General features: G+C 37.2%; 1 protein-coding gene across 1 annotated transcript; it reads left to right on the top strand.

Moving 5' to 3' along the window:
- The first annotated feature begins 3,994 nt into the window (after positions 1-3,994).
- LOC142344031 (integrator complex subunit 13-like) lies at positions 3,995-18,364 on the top strand. The gene is made up of 11 exons (XM_075395488.1): positions 3,995-4,137; positions 5,334-5,417; positions 5,784-6,051; positions 6,407-6,491; positions 9,034-9,219; positions 9,745-9,956; positions 10,269-10,353; positions 10,452-10,528; positions 11,139-11,290; positions 14,397-14,546; positions 17,947-18,364. The coding sequence occupies exons 3-11, from the start codon at positions 5,917-5,919 to the stop codon at positions 18,269-18,271; spliced, it is 1,407 nt and encodes a 468-aa protein (XP_075251603.1). The 5' UTR covers positions 3,995-4,137; positions 5,334-5,417; positions 5,784-5,916; the 3' UTR covers positions 18,272-18,364.
- Positions 18,365-18,471: the final 107 nt, after the last annotated feature.

Genomic DNA, 18,471 nt, shown 5'->3' with positions numbered 1-18,471 from the left:
AAGGAAAAGCAGAAAGCCTTACCTAGTAAGAAATTGTTTCCTTTTCCTTTCTTAAGCCTTTGTTATTGGTCTCTACACTACAGATCCAGCAATTGACTTCGTTTCTAACCTTAGCTACGCAAATGTGCACACTCAACTGTTATTTCCCTGATAAGACCAATTAACAGCCGATTTATCGTCGACAGTCTCACGGATGTTGTTTGAATCCTATAACGAAACATTTGTGCGATCTAATAGTTAAAGGTATGGGGGATGGATATGGTGGGGGCTTCGTATGTACCCCTGTCAACATTCAATGTTTGGTACGCTGGTGTTAGGTCCTAATCCTATATCCAATGTAGCATTTAATGGTACTTTGAAGGGGAATGGATTCGAATGTTATCTATAGTTCCCAGAATTCTATGCTAAGCTGTGGAAACCGATTGATTATAACTATAAATTAAGATTTTATTGGTTTCCGGTTTTTGTTCATTTGCCACGTGCCAATTATCTCATTGCTGGACAGATATACTTAAAAGTTATGTTCATATCTCTTCAATTTAAACTGGACTTTAATATTGAGAAATTCAAAAGAAAACAAATGTTTGTTTTTTAGTTTTGAATTGCTTTCAAACGAAGTTTGTAGCAATTATATTAGTCCTGTCGGTCTTTTTTAAATGCGATTTTTTGCTTGACCAATTTTTTGTCTGACCCATTTGACTTTACGTCCTCAAAAACGGGATAAACAGGAAGCGCCCAGCGGGCATTAAGTGCTCTTAGAGCCTTTCAGCTCACTAGTCTCCAAATGTGCGGTTCACAGAAGCTGTTTTGGAGACTTATACTTTGGTGTAAAGGGGTGGTCCTTATAGGTTGACCCCCCACAACACACCCCCCACATCAGTCGCGCTCTCACTTTACCCCCCATCCCCCCCTCAATCCCCACCCCTGCATATCATTCAGGCCGTAAGGTCCCCGTGCAGTCAACCCCCCCCCCCAGTGTTGCAACCCCACCCTCATTAGCCCCCGATGCACCCCCCACCCGCTGCGCTCATCTCACGCCCCTCTCAATTAAGCTAAAGCTAGCCTAACTAAACCGTGGCTAACTAATGACGAAGCCAACCGCTTGCTGGTCGTTTGAAAGCAATTCGCCTGACGTTAGTCGGTTATGTTGATCTGTTTTAGTGATCTTATAAAGTCGTGGAACGCCCATAGAAAGCTGACAACAAGCTTCTTAGGAATTTGTAGTTTTTATAGTTTTTATTTTGAGCTCGATATTGAATGATTTTTGATTTGCTTATTTTTTGGGAAAAGAATTAAACCAAAAAAAATTAAAGCAATTTTGCTGGGCAAGCGAATTAAAATCTTTTGTACACATTCATGTTCTCAGACGTTTTTCTAAAACGACGTTTTGTCACAGACGTTTTGTCACGTGGCCGAATAGTTCTATCATTATTTAATTATCTTTTTTTATGCTCTTGTAAAAGAAATCAAATACATGAGGTACATGAGTTATTTCAGTACGTTTGCTATTTCAAGATAACTGATGATTTTACGAAAGGTCGACGAGTGATTTACGTCGTTTAGAAAATGGCTTCTCTATATTCGTTCTTTTCAGCTTGTGTCCAGTATTTTTTTTACTTTTAGGGCCATTTTTCTAGAGTTTTGTCTCGTTTTCTCACAAAAAATGTGACACGCAATCCTTTGTCTTTTAGCTGCTGGAAGAGTTAGGATCGTATGGTCCACCAAATAAGAATGTGGCACAATTGGATTTTGAGGAGGTTGCAAACTGCTGTCTAGATAAGATATCCCAATTGACTGGCGAGGCACTTGTCATTGTTATATCAAACGAACACAATTTCAAGTAAGTAGCTTTTGGTTTGTCTGACTGTGAAGCATTCCATCATTCATTTCATGGTGGAATTCTACTTGTCTCAGTGAATAGTCAGGTGTTATTAGTATAGAGAAGGAAGTTGCTTTCTTACAAATAAGTTCTGATTTACATTTCCGAATTCGAGTTTGATGTCATGACCTCCAAGCTGTGGTTTCGGGGAACATGTTAGTATAAAACCACTGATTCGTAACAAAACTTGGGGTTGTTTATATTATAGCCGCTGCCCCCATGATGATAATTGAGGTGGGGGTGGGGGGGGGCTGAGGGCTATATATTAATACATTATATACTATATACCGCTAAACTGGGGTAGGGATTGGCAATAATGGGTAAGAGACAAATCCTAATAATAATTGAACTTATCTTGAGTACGAACTTGTACAACCATTCAGAAATAGCTAGGACGGCATGAACACCCTACTCAAGGAAGGAAAAGCAGAAAGCCTTACCTAGTAAGAAATTGTTTCCTTTTCCTTTCTTAAGCCTTTGTTATTGGTCTCTACACTACAGATCCAGCAATTGACTTCGTTTCTAACCTTAGCTACGCAAATGTGCACACTCAACTGTTATTTCCCTGATAAGACCAATTAACAGCCGATTTATCGTCGACAGTCTCACGGATGTTGTTTGAATCCTATAACGAAACATTTGTGCGATCTAATAGTTAAAGGTATGGGGGATGGATATGGTGGGGGCTTCGTATGTACCCCTGTCAACATTCAATGTTTGGTACGCTGGTGTTAGGTCCTAATCCTATATCCAATGTAGCATTTAATGGTACTTTGAAGGGGAATGGATTCGAATGTTATCTATAGTTCCCAGAATTCTATGCTAAGCTGTGGAAACCGATTGATTATAACTATAAATTAAGATTTTATTGGTTTCCGGTTTTTGTTCATTTGCCACGTGCCAATTATCTCATTGCTGGACAGATATACTTAAAAGTTATGTTCATATCTCTTCAATTTAAACTGGACTTTAATATTGAGAAATTCAAAAGAAAACAAATGTTTGTTTTTTAGTTTTGAATTGCTTTCAAACGAAGTTTGTAGCAATTATATTAGTCCTGTCGGTCTTTTTTAAATGCGATTTTTTGCTTGACCAATTTTTTGTCTGACCCATTTGACTTTACGTCCTCAAAAACGGGATAAACAGGAAGCGCCCAGCGGGCATTAAGTGCTCTTAGAGCCTTTCAGCTCACTAGTCTCCAAATGTGCGGTTCACAGAAGCTGTTTTGGAGACTTATACTTTGGTGTAAAGGGGTGGTCCTTATAGGTTGACCCCCCACAACACACCCCCCACATCAGTCGCGCTCTCACTTTACCCCCCATCCCCCCCTCAATCCCCACCCCTGCATATCATTCAGGCCGTAAGGTCCCCGTGCAGTCAACCCCCCCCCAGTGTTGCAACCCCACCCTCATTAGCCCCCGATGCACCCCCCACCCGCTGCGCTCATCTCACGCCCCTCTCAATTAAGCTAAAGCTAGCCTAACTAAACCGTGGCTAACTAATGACGAAGCCAACCGCTTGCTGGTCGTTTGAAAGCAATTCGCCTGACGTTAGTCGGTTATGTTGATCTGTTTTAGTGATCTTATAAAGTCGTGGAACGCCCATAGAAAGCTGACAACAAGCTTCTTAGGAATTTGTAGTTTTTATAGTTTTTATTTTGAGCTCGATATTGAATGATTTTTGATTTGCTTATTTTTTGGGAAAAGAATTAAACCAAAAAAAATTAAAGCAATTTTGCTGGGCAAGCGAATTAAAATCTTTTGTACACATTCATGTTCTCAGACGTTTTTCTAAAACGACGTTTTGTCACAGACGTTTTGTCACGTGGCCGAATAGTTCTATCATTATTTAATTATCTTTTTTTATGCTCTTGTAAAAGAAATCAAATACATGAGGTACATGAGTTATTTCAGTACGTTTGCTATTTCAAGATAACTGATGATTTTACGAAAGGTCGACGAGTGATTTACGTCGTTTAGAAAATGGCTTCTCTATATTCGTTCTTTTCAGCTTGTGTCCAGTATTTTTTTTTACTTTTAGGGCCATTTTTCTAGAGTATTGATCTCGTTTTCTCACAAAAAATGTGACACGCAATCCTTTGTCTTTTAGCTGCTGGAAGAGTTAGGATCGTATGGTCCACCAAATAAGAATGTGGCACAATTGGATTTTGAGGAGGTTGCAAACTGCTGTCTAGATAAGATATCCCAATTGACTGGCGAGGCACTTGTCATTGTTATATCAAACGAACACAATTTCAAGTAAGTAGCTTTTGGTTTGTCTGACTGTGAAGCATTCCATCATTCATTTCATGGTGGAATTCTACTTGTCTCAGTGAATAGTCAGGTGTTATTAGTATAGAGAAGGAAGTTGCTTTCTTACAAATAAGTTCTGATTTACATTTCCGAATTCGAGTTTGATGTCATGACCTCCAAGCTGTGGTTTCGGGGAACATGTTAGTATAAAACCACTGATTCGTAACAAAACTTGGGGTTGTTTATATTATAGCCGCTGCCCCCATGATGATAATTGAGGTGGGGGTGGGGGGGGGCTGAGGGCTATATATTAATACATTATATACTATATACCGCTAAACTGGGGTAGGGATTGGCAATAATGGGTAAGAGACAAATCCTAATAATAATTAAACTTATCTTGAGTACGAACTTGTACAACCATTCAGAAATAGCTAGGACGGCATGAACACCCTACTCAAGGAAGGAAAAGCAGAAAGCCTTACCTAGTCGACCTCGGACGGATTATACATGATCATACCAGAGTCTTACAAGATAACCGTCGGATTTCAACTAGGGATTCTAAGGACTGTATGATGCTGCCCTGTAGATTCATAAAACATTTAACCAAAACATATTAACGAAACAAAAAATTACAAAAGGTGGTTATTGATTTTCTAAGTTACTTTGATTTATTTTGCAGTGGGTGCTTTTGGTTCACGGTCACCTAATTAGATGAGAAAAAGTGTGGTATAGGTTACCACTTGTCTGGGGGCCTGCGGGCGCATCATTGGTTAAATTTTATATTTTGTATATGGATACTTATCACTTCAGAAACGTTATCGACCTATGCTCTTGTTAGTCAGAGAGCGTACTAAGTTTCGTGTGATCTAAAACTTATAAGGCTCAAAAAGTATTCATTATCAGCTCCTATATATTTCATCAATCAGGCTATTGCTTTCAATTTGGTGTTGAAAAAAAGATGAGCAAAAGTTTTGGGCAATTTTTTCTGAGTAAGATGGGATCTCTATACCCTAAAGCTTAAGTATGTTTCAAAGTTTAAGTATGTTGCAAAATCGGCAATTTAATTGTTGATTTATACCTTTTGTGGATACAATTGAGAACTTGTCATATGTTGATGGTTTTGTGCGGCATCATTAATCTGTTCTCTGTTTGGGTGAGATTTGAAAGCTTTGACGATTTCAGAACTGATAATTGTTTAGGGTTAATAATCAGTCTCAACTGCAAAGACTGCTGAAGAGGTGTCTGGCAAATCAGAGGTATTTTTGCCGCAATCCTCTATTGAGGTGAGGGAATTTGGTTATCTTCATCTATTTAGCCACCAGATTTATTTCGCCAAGGCGCAAATGTGGCAAAATTTTGGGAACGAATTTTTGAAAAACTTTTCTAACTTGTCAGATAATGCGATGAAGCTATTGGATCTGAATTTGAGGCTTAAATTATCTAGGCAAACATTCTAGTGGTTATAGCTTTGTTTTTTGATGGATCTATTGGCTCCATAAAACAGATGAATCTGAGCTTTGAAATGCCAAGTTTTGCATCCGTCAAACTTTGCGAGAACCAGGCGCGAGTATCATCAAAACATTCAAACATACTTAGTTTATGCTGATATCAACAATCTCCTGAGAGTACTGGAAGTCGTTCTTATTTAGAACATGGGGAGGCGGGGTACCTGCTGGCGCACAATTTATCAATGACGTCACGTTTGAGCTGCTCGTCCTCGCCAATGAGCCGATATCTACAGATACTAGTGAAGGTGACTCTCTAGAGAGAACTGTTGCAAGTATGTCCTCGAGGACGTTTGGTCATTTGAAATTGACAAGGAGTGAGCCATGTCTGAAGTTGTGGCAGACTGTCATGAAATGCCTGTGCAGGAATCTCAAATTAGCCTGCTCCATTATTACAAATATTCCCATGAAGGTATCAAATCTACTTTCTAAGGTTGATATGTTTTCATTCCAGCACCTAGATATACTATTTTCTTAATTCCAGATGATGCTCTAGATCTTCTGCGATCCAACTCAATTGCATTTTGGAATTGTAGCGATTGATTCTCTGTTGAGAACATTGAACGGTTCAAGAATAGCCGTAATCACAATATTTCTGATGGCTAGAATCAAGAGAATTATTCAAGCGTAAAGAAAATACAGAGCTCTCGTCAAACAGAATTTAGGGACTGTCTGTTGGACTAAACGGCTTTTTTTAAACTGGTTTTGCGAGTTTTTAATTATTTTCAACAAAGATTTTTATGTAAGAGAACTGATTGATAATTCAGGAGGAGCAACAGAAGCATACATCTCTCAACTATGATGTGGAGCTGTTGCATCGCAGCGAAGCACATCAAGTCATCCTTTCTGATCGTAAGTTGGGTTCATTCCAATGTTTATAGCTGCGAAGCTGTAAGCTGAGCGAAGCTATATTGCGGTGCTCTTGGTTTTTTTTTTGTTTCGTCGTCTGACGCTCTTTTTTCGTTTTACATTTGTTCACACAGCAAAGCTGAAAAAGTCAAATTTTCTGAATGACTTCTTCCTCTCACTAACGGCATTTGCGCGCGTGACGTCATTTCTCACTCGCTTTAGCGAAAGTTTTTAGGTTATTTGCGTGATTAGATTTTGATCATAGATTTTGTGACTTACCTCACTCAATAAAATGACTTTTGCACTTTAAAACTTAAGTTTAAATTGAATTTGTTTAAGGACAAAGGAACTCATTTGTGCAGTAAAGGTCCCTAATAAGAGGCTTCTGCGGAATGAATTTTAACAAGCTTTATTAATTTATCGCTGAATGTTTTTTACCTAGTTTTTTGAGTGGCGTCAATTTTTTTGTCAATTTAGATCTTTATCTGTTTCTATCTCTATTATATGGCACGCAGGTCTATTATTTCGCAGCTATTCCGGCAATCTGCCGGCTATGTTTTTCCTATTCAGAAATCTTTAGTCGGAGATATCTGAGCGAAGGCGAGTCGAGTACGTCTATACGTGAAAGTTATTACCAAAATAATCGGTTATTGAAAACAAAGCTCAATCCCGAAAGAGTCGCTAAATATTTTGTGTATGGTTAGTGGTTTCGATGTATCTTGGGCTCAGTTTTGTTCAATTAAATGATCTTATTTGGTTACCTCTAAATTGTTAAATAAAATTTAACTGAATTTACAATCTAAAAAGATAGCTATGCGAGTCTCTGCTTAGCATAGCACATTGTTCTAGCATACCTCCCAATATTGTCAAAAAAGTTTTTTTCATTTTTTCATCAGAAAGAACTAGAATTAATAAAATTACTACCGCAAACAATTTGATATTCAACCGTTAACAAAGATTAACAACGTGTGAACAGTCAGTTCGCTGTTAATTTTAGCAACCAACCAATCTAAGATAACAAATTGGACCAAAATATGAGTTCTATGAAAGGATGTTAAACTGCACTATTTTTTAGAAGCCGACCTTATCTTCGCAGCAGGCTATTGTTGCGCTCCTAATTTGTTACAATCCAAAATATTTGGATTGTATTGGTGTTCTGCCCTTAAGGTCTTTTCACACTTTTTTCTGCGTTTTGACGTCAATGAGAAGTCAAATTAGAGTGGTGATTTTAGAGAGGAGCGAAAAATCGAGAAAGTCTGAGGCGAGGTTTTTATCACTCAGAATCATTAAAGACAGGTCTTGTTGGTTGTTAGTTAGACATTAATGAACATAATTAATTGCTCTTGAACGAAGTTCATAGCAATTATTGTAAACGTGTGTGTCTTTTTTATGCAAAATTTTCGCTTGACAATTTTGACTTTTCGAGTGACTTCTACGCCCTTGACTTTTTGCGCTTCGCGTGATCTAGAACTCTCTCTCTCTCTCTCAATCACAATTTCAAGCAGCTGAACTCAATTGGCGGCAATTTAACACTAAAAGTCAAATGAAATGTGCGCCGAAACTGGTGCCGTTTTTCACTTTAAATTTTAATAGTGGTATATGTTAACCTCTAATGTGGTTATTTGAAGCCCACTATTGAACTCCTTAGTCCCCTTTAAACTCCCCCTCCCTCCCCTCCCTCCCTCCCTCCCTCCCTCCCTCCCTCCCTCCCTCCCTCCCTCCCTCCCCCTCGACTGAAGCAGGCTGCAATTGATTAGAGCTCCCCTTAGTCGTTCGAGAGCAATTCTTCCGACGTTTAGTCGGTTATGTTTAATTGTGTGAGTCCAAAGCTAGTGGTTTTCATGACTTTGACAACATTTGTTCTTAACATTTTTTAATGTTATTTAAACGATTTACTTCTTCTTTAAGTGATTTCATTTGCTGTCATTCCGATTGAGTATGAAAGGCGTTGTAGCTTAGTGTTTAACATGTCTTGACTGCTATCCTGAAGGTCGCCCGATCGAACTCTATGAGGTCGTAGTTTTTGCACCCAGAAAATATGTAAGATACACCCCTAAATTAAATTGCCCTACGGCTGTCATTCGAGAGCAATTCATCTGACGTTAGTCGTAAGTTTTTTTTAGAAAATGTGCTTCCCTTTCGTTTTGTTCAACTGCTGATTTCTGTTTCTCTTTAGCTGAGACAAATCGTGTTGAACAAGACAATGTCATTCCAAAGTAATTTATATATACAAGACAAACTAAGAAAAGATAGTGATTAATTTTTTCATATTTTTAGGTGAAACATGATTTATTTTTCGGGTTGGAAATAGCGAATTTGAAAGTTTCTTTTCCTTTTCGGTTTTCCTTCGAAAATTTAAATTGTTCATTTTTGTCAAATCGGTAAAAACTTTTTATATGAATCGAAACTAAAATCTAGGAGCTAAAAATACTATCTATTGTTTTTCTCTATAATGAGTAAATATATGGCAAAAATGTGACTCAAGAAAATTTTGGCTCCGTATTTATTTGTGAAAAAATTGTTGAAACAATTAATGTGTTTACAGAGACACAGTTCAAAGCCATCACCAGTACTTCTAGTGGAGGTTTACCAGCCGTAAATCTTAAGTGGCTGTCTCCGAAGTTGGAGGGAGGACCCGAGGCCATCACAAACTGCATTGGCACCTACAGAATCAGTCCACTTGATGTTCTAGCTAGGCACTCCACCTGTTTGACCAACTTTTTAACCAGCGGTGATTTTATGAGCAAATTTGATACACACTCTAGGTTGATTTTGACGTTCTTTAACTTTGACAAGTTTATGCAGCTGCTCCGTTCAAGATTTAATGCTTTTCGTTCAATGACCAAAATTTATGCAGCCTCTAATATATTTCAGTTTGCTGAGATGCGAGTGGGTAGAGAAACAAATACTTATGCTTGCAACCGTAGAATTAGTAACAGCTAACCTGCGATGAGACATTGTTACGCAAATTACTTGAGAAAGTGTTGTCGCAAATAACAATTTTCTTAATTCAGTACTTCATATTGTTTTTTCAGGGCATGATGTTTTATGCAGATCACTAGGGAAATCAAAAATTTGCTTCTGAAAGTCTGATTTCACGAAAGCACATTTTAAAAAAAATGTTCAAAAACGATTCCTTTACTCAAAAATATGCCCATGGGTAGCAGTGTTCAGTATGCTAACAAAGTAGTATCAAAATCTGTTCTAGAAACTAGATTGTCAAAGCTGAAGTGGAGTCCGATTGTGTTTGTTACAGGTAGAACTGTGACACTGGAGCAATCCCAGCGCGATCCGTCATCGCCTTCCACAACTGGACCAGCAGTAGCCACACACATAATGACGTGTCACGCAGGTGTAATCTACCTTCATATTCTGGCCCACCCTAGACCCAATGCACCTTTGGAAGACGGGGGCATGCCGTCTGTGACTGAGTGTCCGGGTGGAAAGTTGCTGGACTACAGGGTGACGGTGAGAACTTTCGCTTGAATAGTATTTTCCGTGTCCATTGAAGGCATTTTTTGTTTGGCATTTATGGGCGATATTGAAATGTCATTTACTGTTTCATGTGAAATAGGGATTTTTGCCAAGCTGGCACCGCATAATGAAAATTATGAACATATTGTCTTGGAAATCAAACTGGGTTGCCAAAGTGTAAAGATACCAATTTTGAAACTTTTTAAAAAGTTAGACCTAACATGGGCCTGCATTTAGTACACACTTAGCATTACCATGAATCAGTATCTTTTTAATAAGGGTATCAAAAGCATTTGCGTGTTTCAGGACTTCGTGAAGGTTATCAAAAAGTCTGTGCTCGCGCCTATGAAGGGTACAACAGCTGTTCCCAAAAGAAAGCTTCACTCAATGAGTAATGTTCCTTAATTTATTGTAGTCAAATTTATTACCAAAATTATGACTGCCTCGAGGTCTATCCAGGTTGACATTGTAATTTCTGAATTTTTCCAGGACGCAATTTGCTTGTGAGGAAGACCAAGTTCTTCCCTCTGACATCTAGCCAGTGTCTTCTCACAAATTTAAGCTCGGTGAGTTTGAACTGTAAAATTGAAATCAATTAATATGTTTTCATGTAGCAACTGGAGAGCAATAGTTGCGGACTACATTTGCTGTAACAAACGTTTGGCTATACAAACCACCATCAGTGCAAGATTGCGCTAGATTGTTCGCAGAGTCTTACAAAAACGAAAAATTTGTTAAAGGTAGTTGGAAAAGTAAACAGATATATTTGCTTTATTGCTCCTAAACAAAGTTTATAGCAATTGTATTAGTGCTTCTGGTGTTTTCTAATGCAATTTTTCGTACTGCTGAGTTTGCGTCTGATAGTTTTGTTTCTTCTGACCATTTGACTTTTCATCCTGAAAAATAGGATAAAAGGTAACGCCCGGAGTTAAAGTCACCGAGCAGTTCTATTAGAGCCTTGCTAGTCTCTAAATATGGGATTGACCGAAACTGATGCGGAGACATAAATACATTGTTCGACGGGCGGCTCTTTTGGAGTTTGACTCCTACATTTCCTGCCGCCACCACTCGTCCACCTTATTTCACATGTAACCCTGCACGCTCGACGTATTTTTTGTATGAGAAGTACCCGATTGCTTTTATCTAGACTGTTAGGGTAATCAGAGGGTGTTTCAGTACTTGCCTTTGTTGCTGGAAGGCCTCACAAAGAGTGTTATGAGTGAGAGTGACTTCGGTGATGTTTTGAAGTTGATCAACTCACTCTCTGGTCTGGAAAAACAAAATGTTTCACTCCCTGTCTCAAATAGTGCTGTCAGACCCAGTAAAAGGTACAATTGTTACAGACTATTTTTAATAGCCGCCCTCATCTTCTCAGCCGGCTATTATAGCGCTCCTATTTTTTTACAATTAAAGAATTTGAATTGTATTGGGGCGCTGTCTTTTTACGACTCGAAGAGGAGTATTGGAGAAGTGCTTTTTTTAAATCACTTTAGTTGGAGTGAATTTTGAAGGAAATGAAACGCGTGAAAAATTTTAGAGTTGTTTGGGTGCTGAAGAAGATTGAAGAAGGGAGCGAAAACAGAGTTGTTTTTTGTTCATTCCGCTGTTTTCGAGAGAGCGAGAAATTGAGGTGTGAAAAAAATTTCTGTAAGCGAGCGAAATTTTGTGTTCACGTGCGGCTTTTTAAAACCGTTTTTTTGTTAATTTTTTGGTTTAGAAGTCTGATTATGATATTGTGTGATGCTTAGGGTTGTTTTAATAGTGGTTCGTAGGTTTCTGGTCATTAATAAGATTTTTATACCATTTTGCTGGTTTTTCAGCTATTTTGCTGAATTTTAGGCGAATTTTAGAATTTTTTTGCGTTATGTTCTGTTATAATGCTTTGTATGGGCTTTGAATAGACGCATGTTAGTTACTGAGTCTTTAAATACCAAGTGATTACATTTTCTTAGGGTTCAAAGGTTTTTTTTTGTTTAGAAAAATGACAATAAACTGAAAAAATTTTAATTATTCAAATTTTTTTTTGGTGTTTTTCGCTTTTTTTAAATAAACTCTCGAGAAATTTTTAGCCTATTTGACTTTTCTATTGTTTTGGAAGTTCTCCAGTACTATATTTGCTCCAATTAACGTTTTTTTTGGGTCTATGTGCTCCCGTGAAATAAAAAAGAAGCTCAATTGTTTCTAAGATTTGTTTCAAGTTGTTTTTAAATGCCCTTTGTGTTTTTCAAGTTTTTATAGCATTTGGGGATGCCTATAGTCCAAATTAGTTGTTTTTGATGTGTTTTGCCGATCTTGATTTTAGTTTTGAGTCATTTTGTTAAAGATAATTGAGTAATTTTTATGAAGATTTCCGCGACTTTTCGTGTTTTTTCTTGGAATTTTTGCTGAAATCTTCTGATTGTCTGCTTTTTGCTACTTTTTTGTGTTCTAGCTTTTGATAGGTGCTTTTCTAGAGGTTTTGTTGGAATATATTTCGTGCACTTTTCAATGACAGATATTACAAACTTTTCTTAATCTCTAACTTTTTTTTTCTATCTTTTTCTTTCTTCGTTTTTACTTTTATGAATAGACAATTGTTTGGATTGGTGGACGCTTGACCAGCTGTAGTGTTAGAATAGAGAAATAATGATTTTTGAAATAATGATTTGAATTCAGTATAATGGAATTTGATTCGTAATTTGTGGCCAAATTTTGTATTTTAACTGAGAATATTTTTGGTTTTGATTTTCATTTCCTTTCTTTTACCTTCGTTTATTCTACTTGAAACTTTTGTGTTGAGTTTTTGTCTGAATTTGCAGTGATTCAATGAAATAACACTAAACCTATTGCATGGGTTTTTGCCAAAAGTTAGTTTTTTTAAACTTGCAACTCAATGTAAAATTTTTATCGCGTGCTTTATCGTCTTTTTTGGTCAGTTATTTTTTCATTGTTCTTTTTCATGTTCTTGTTTTAAAGTGACAAGTGTTATTCAGTAGGATAATCATTGTTAGTTGTTTTGCTCATTTTTAGAATAAGTTTTTTGTTTGTTAGGGGAGTTAGTTTTTTTCCTTCGAGTCGTTTCCGGAATTCTTCCGGCTATGTTTTTTTTTAAAGATCTGTTCACACATTTTCATGATTTTTGAAGTCAACTTGGAGAAGTGATTTTGGTCACACTGAAAGAGGAAGTAGAGCGAAAAAACGAGTGGATTTGTGGCGTGAATTTTTTTCGCTCTAATTTTAAAATAGAGAGAAAACGGTGTTTGAACAAAAATTCGGTTTCTCGGTAGTGGTTTTTTGTTCACATGCGGCAATTTCACTCTGATTTTTACCGTTTTTTCGATTTTTCGAATCGAATTTTTTTCTGAATAGTTTTCCCAATCCATTCACAGCCATTCTCGGCCTAGTTTTTTGTTTGAATTTAATATTCATTTCTCGTTAGTGGTTTTTGTGTTCACATGCTGCATTTTGACATTGATTTTCTGCTTTTTTCTTATTTTTTTAAAATTATTTTCTCAATTAATTCATAGTCCATTCTAGGTCTAGTTTTTCTGTTTAGTCAATGAAAGTTTTTTGAATTGTACGTCAGGACTTGTCCTGCTATGTTTTTTTACTTCGTCGAATAAAAAAAATGTTTCGCTTTACCTCAGTTTGCCGCTTTTTCAACATTTTGCGTGATATCTTTTTGACTTCTCTAGGCTAGTTTCTCTCTCGCTCATTCTGCTAAAAGTGATTTTCAACATCATTTGCTCAGCAAATCAATTCAAAATGAACAGAGTCAGTATATAAAATTGAAGTCAGAATTAGAATCGGGATAAACCCATAAAGCCCAATTTTAGATGCCCGCTATTTGAACGTCGTTCCTATAAGTCTTAGTTACCATCTCTAATGCTTATTGGTATTGATAGTAGCCCCCCCCCCCGTTGCCTTTCTCTAAGAAACAGAAGCACGTTATGTTCAACTACGAAATGCCATCAAAATAAATCGGACTTAAAATGTTTTTGTACAAAAATCTTTTTTTTTTCATTATCTTCTATTCTTTCAATCCCAATCATGCTTATTGAAATCAACGGCGGCTATTTTCCGGCAATTTGCCGGGTATGTTTAGAATGTTGCTTATAGTAACCGAGGGACGATAGTTAACACGTGGAAATGAAATTTTCTACAATTCCGGACGACTATCAACAAAATCTATATGGAGCACGATAGATTTGTGTACATTACTGTCGCTATAGTGTAGATGCTGTTTTTCGAGACCATAGAAACAGTGAATTATATGCTTTTCAGTTTTTGACATTGAATCCGTGTAATTTAAATTTCTATCACTTGCTTTGTCTCTCTTTATAATGGAACTTTCTTGTGGCGAGCGTGACTTTCCGGAATATGTTGAAAATAATCATGGTTGATATAGTCACCATTAAAGTTGAATAAGTGATCTATTATTCTTTCGATTTCAAGAGACGAGCAGTACAAGTTGATGTGGAGTGAACTTCAAGACATGACTGCCCTGTTTGCAAAGCAGTCTCCAAGGCACCATTCTATTTATGTCATTGTGACTGCTCTCAGAAATGGACAGACACCTCCCACAAATTTGGAAGAGATTACCAGGTAACGCACTTACTATGGTGAAATATCGCTTTATGCTTTGTCTTGTAGCGCTATATTTTGTTATGACTGCATAAATCTGTTGGACTGTAATTGCGACTTGCTAATTTATATTGCTATAAGAGTAATGACAATCTAATGGAATCTTGAACGACCCTCATGTTCGTGTCCAGGTTACTTTTTTTTGCCGTGATTAGTACATCTGTTAATTACAACACCACTCAAGATCGCGATGGGAAAAGACTGAACTGGTCCATACGTACAACAATACGTAAAGAAAAACAATGTAAGGCATCATTAATGGTCATATCAATTTCAATCTTTCCAAATTTTTCGGACAAAATGAACGGGACAAACTGGTGAAGCCCAAGGGCATTAAAGTTGCTGACCAGCTAGCTCTCTTTGAGCTTTACTGATCTCAAAGTACGTTTCATCGAAGTAGCTGACAAACGTTTAGGGGCGCACAACTGCATCGTGTAAAGGCCATGAGAAATTGTGGACTCGCTCAAACCTGAAACCCCTCCCCTCTCCCCTCCGTGTTTACCCTTGCTAACTGAGCCGGGTCTCCTACACATATGCGCCTTTCGAGAGAAATCAGTCTGATAGTTTGTTATTAATAGCGGCGGAACAAAGTGAGATTATTATTATTGGTCCCATCTTGTTTTTTTCCATGAATACAGTGGGATCAATAATTTCCATCGATGATTCTTGCAACTGTGTCACTCTGTTTGTGAAATCAATAGCGTGATTAATTTTGATCATACGTGACTTTCCTCAGTAGAAACTGATGTTTACACGCTCGAGCTTTAAATAATTAAAATAACAACTGTACTGCGATCGATGGTGTGCTAAAACATAGAGCTCTTTTGCTCAGGAGTTTTCTATTACTTGATTGAACTTTTAAACAGTTCCTATAATAATTTGTTACATGTCAAGAGAGCCAAAATAAACAGTCTTTGTTTTCGCTTTCATGTGTTGTAATCTTGATTTTTCATTTGTCTGTTGCCACAAGTCTTAACGGCCTATTTGGTGACTATTGTTGAGCAATCTGCCGGTTATGTTGTTGATTCTATTTTCATAAATTGTTTTTTATGTAAAGTGACCGCAAGAAAGTGACTCCCTCGAGGTGTGCATCTTTTTTATGCAAAATTATTGTTAACGTGTGCGTATTTTTAATGCAAAATTGTCGTTTGACCGTTTTCTTTCGATTTCACTTTTGGGGTGACTTTTTTACGCTTGCCACTATTTCAATTGCCACCATTCAGAAATTAAGTCTGTTGCTAAAATAAAACCGATTGTGAGAATTGAACGTACACCGACCGTGTGTCTTAGTGGTTAATGTCCACGACGTTTGTCTAACTAGTATGCTTAATAATTTTTAGTATGCTTAATTGATAGTATACTTAATTGATAGTATGCTTAATTGATTTCTAGGGTACGTTTCATTTTTGTTTTAATTGCGAAGGTTTTGAATAAAGTTTGGCCTTTTTAGGCGTTGAAACACTTTTGATATGAATAGGCAAGTAAATGATTAGGTCTGTAGTTCTCTGGTAATCTTTTTGAGCGTTTTTGACTTCATCGGGGTCTTTTTCACGCTTGTTTTTCATTTGTGAGTGATCTAAGTTGCTTCTATTCTGAAGTAAAGTTTGTTGCTAATATAAAAGTGATTGTTAGCGAACGATAATCAAAGACATTGTAGCTGAGTGGTTGAGATGTCAGCCCAACATCTTGGAGGCCGGGCGTTTGAATCCTTGTGTGGGCGTGTTTTTGCACCCATAGAAAGTTTCTAACCTACGCCCCTATAATTTAAATTGCTCCGTCTGTTCTTCAAGAGCAATTCATCCGACGTTAGTCAACTCTTTTTTTATTGAAGATCTTGCGCTTGAATTAAACTTTTTTCTACCTGATTAGATTGCTCTTGATGATTCGATTTGAATTTTCCGGCTTTTATTTTACGATTTGAACTCATTTTGAATAGGTTGCTGGCTTTGTTAACCACCAGCACATAACTTGTTTATTGCGTAAAGTATTGCTCAGTTAATCGCGATTTTTATTATGAGGGAATTAGCTGTGCAGATGATTTTGTTTATTTTTGATAGCCGCAAAGCGATGGCTGTGGCTATTAGTGGCTTTCTATTGTTTTTTTGCAAACTAAGGATTTGAATAGTATTGGTGCTCTGTTTTTTTAAGATCTGTACACAGTTTTTGACCTTTTGTTGTCAATGAAAAGTCAAATTAGAGTGGTGATTTTAGAGGAGTAGTAAAGGGAGAGAAAAATGGAATAGGTTTTAAGCCTGTCTTTTTTTTCAAGTTGCTTTAAAAGTTTTAAAGGTTTGAGCTAATTTGTCAATTTATCTTCAAAAAATTATCAGCGTTTTTTTAAGTCTTGTCCAGTTTTTTTAGTTCTGGTTGTTGTTTTATCGTTTTTTTTCTGATTAATGACAATCCTCCCTGTTTATTAACCAAGCATACATGAATCTGTTTAATCTTTTCATGACTATTGTGACTTCTGCTAAATTTTTCCGCCCCTTGATTGACTGCTATTTAATTTTCGATCACGTCTGAAGCAAGTGTACTCGCTTCGGTAAAACTGGAGTTCTTTTTTTGTCTTCCAGCGACTATGTCTCTGTGAACCCAAAGTTATGTGCGCAAAGCAGCCTATCGGAGTGATTGTCTCTTTTTCACATGGCTATGACTATTTAGATTACCAAAAGTTAAATTTTTCCCGGCGTTTCTTCTCAAAAATAGTTAAAATATTGCCGTGCAGATGAATTATTGCAGAAAATTGCCAAAAGTTTTAATCAGCAACAGTCAGCAAAGATATTGAAACAAGTTCTTAATGTTTTTGATTTTAATTATGCTTAGTCTTAAAAGTAGGGATCGCTACTTATTCTGACTTGATGTGCTATTTATTTGCTCTCAAACGAAGTGTTTAACTATTAGATTTCAGCTGCGGTATTTTTATAATTCGATTTTTTGCTTTATTGATTTTTGGCCTCAAAAGACGGGATAAACAGGTAAAGCCCGGTGGGCATTAAATCTATGAGCTACCTCTTATAGCTTTACTGCTCTCTTAGTCTACAATTCATTGAAGCTGCTCATACGACACAAATTAATGGTTTGAAGGGCAGTAACTGCACCCCCTCTTCCACTAGTCCGCCTTAGTCCAATTCTCACCCTCTCTCTCTCTCTCTCAACGCTGGACTCCCTCTCATTACAATCTCACTCCTCCCATGTCCCTCACCCCCCCCCCCCCAAAAAAAGTAAGACCTTTTACTAGATCCTCTTCCCCCTCACTTAATCATAAGCTAGCCTCACCAAGGAAATGCTAGCTACTACCAAAACCAATTGCTCGGCAGTCGTTTGGGAGAAATTCACTCAGTGTTGGTCACTTATTTTTCAGGAATTTTGTTGCAACGACAGATATCAGTGACGACAATGACGATGCTTCCGAAGAAATCCCAGAAATCCATAGAAAAGGAGTCAAGCGGAAGCAAGAGTCAGACGACACTCCTGATAAAATAGCTAGGAAGAAACCCAGTGCTTTGTATCCCATGATAAAGTTAACACATGAAATGTTTGCGGGCAAGAAATCCCTATACGACGTCTGGGACCAGCAGATGACGGCAGCATACGAGAAAAAGCGAAGAGTGTTTTCAAAGCGCCATGATCCGAACTACTCTTTGTATTGTCATGTAAATTTAAAGGACGAACCAACTGCTACTTAGAGTTGACTGTCCATTTGAAATGATAACTAATCGGAACTTACCTTAATGTCGATGAACCCCATGTTCAGTTGTACGATAGAAATTTTTGATAAATCTTTTTCAAGGGAGGAAGGAACCTAAGTGAGATTCAAAAATATTCTTTGTACTACTTGTCAGCAGTTGTATCTCAGCCCTATTTTTGCACTAATTGTTGGGAGATA

Source organism: Convolutriloba macropyga, chromosome 8 (assembly GCF_964194025.1).
Source record: "Convolutriloba macropyga chromosome 8, txConMacr16.3, whole genome shotgun sequence".
Classification (NCBI taxonomy): Eukaryota; Metazoa; Xenacoelomorpha; order Acoela; family Convolutidae; genus Convolutriloba; species Convolutriloba macropyga.
The sequence above is the reverse complement of the archived record's forward strand: the minus strand, read 5'-3'. Positions and strand labels throughout refer to the sequence as shown.

What these genes read in the sequence shown, in the direction of transcription:
- LOC142344031 (XM_075395488.1), top strand. Translation starts at nt 5,917, where the DNA reads ATGTCCTCGAGGACGTTTGGTCATTTGAAATTGACAAGGAGTGAGCCA. An exon ending in TGCTGGACTACAGGGTGACG is followed by an intron (nt 9,957 to 10,268) that starts GTGAGAACTTTC and finishes TGCGTGTTTCAG; the next exon opens with GACTTCGTGAAGGTTATCAA. An exon ending in AATTTGGAAGAGATTACCAG is followed by an intron (nt 14,547 to 17,946) that starts GTAACGCACTTA and finishes CTTATTTTTCAG; the next exon opens with GAATTTTGTTGCAACGACAG.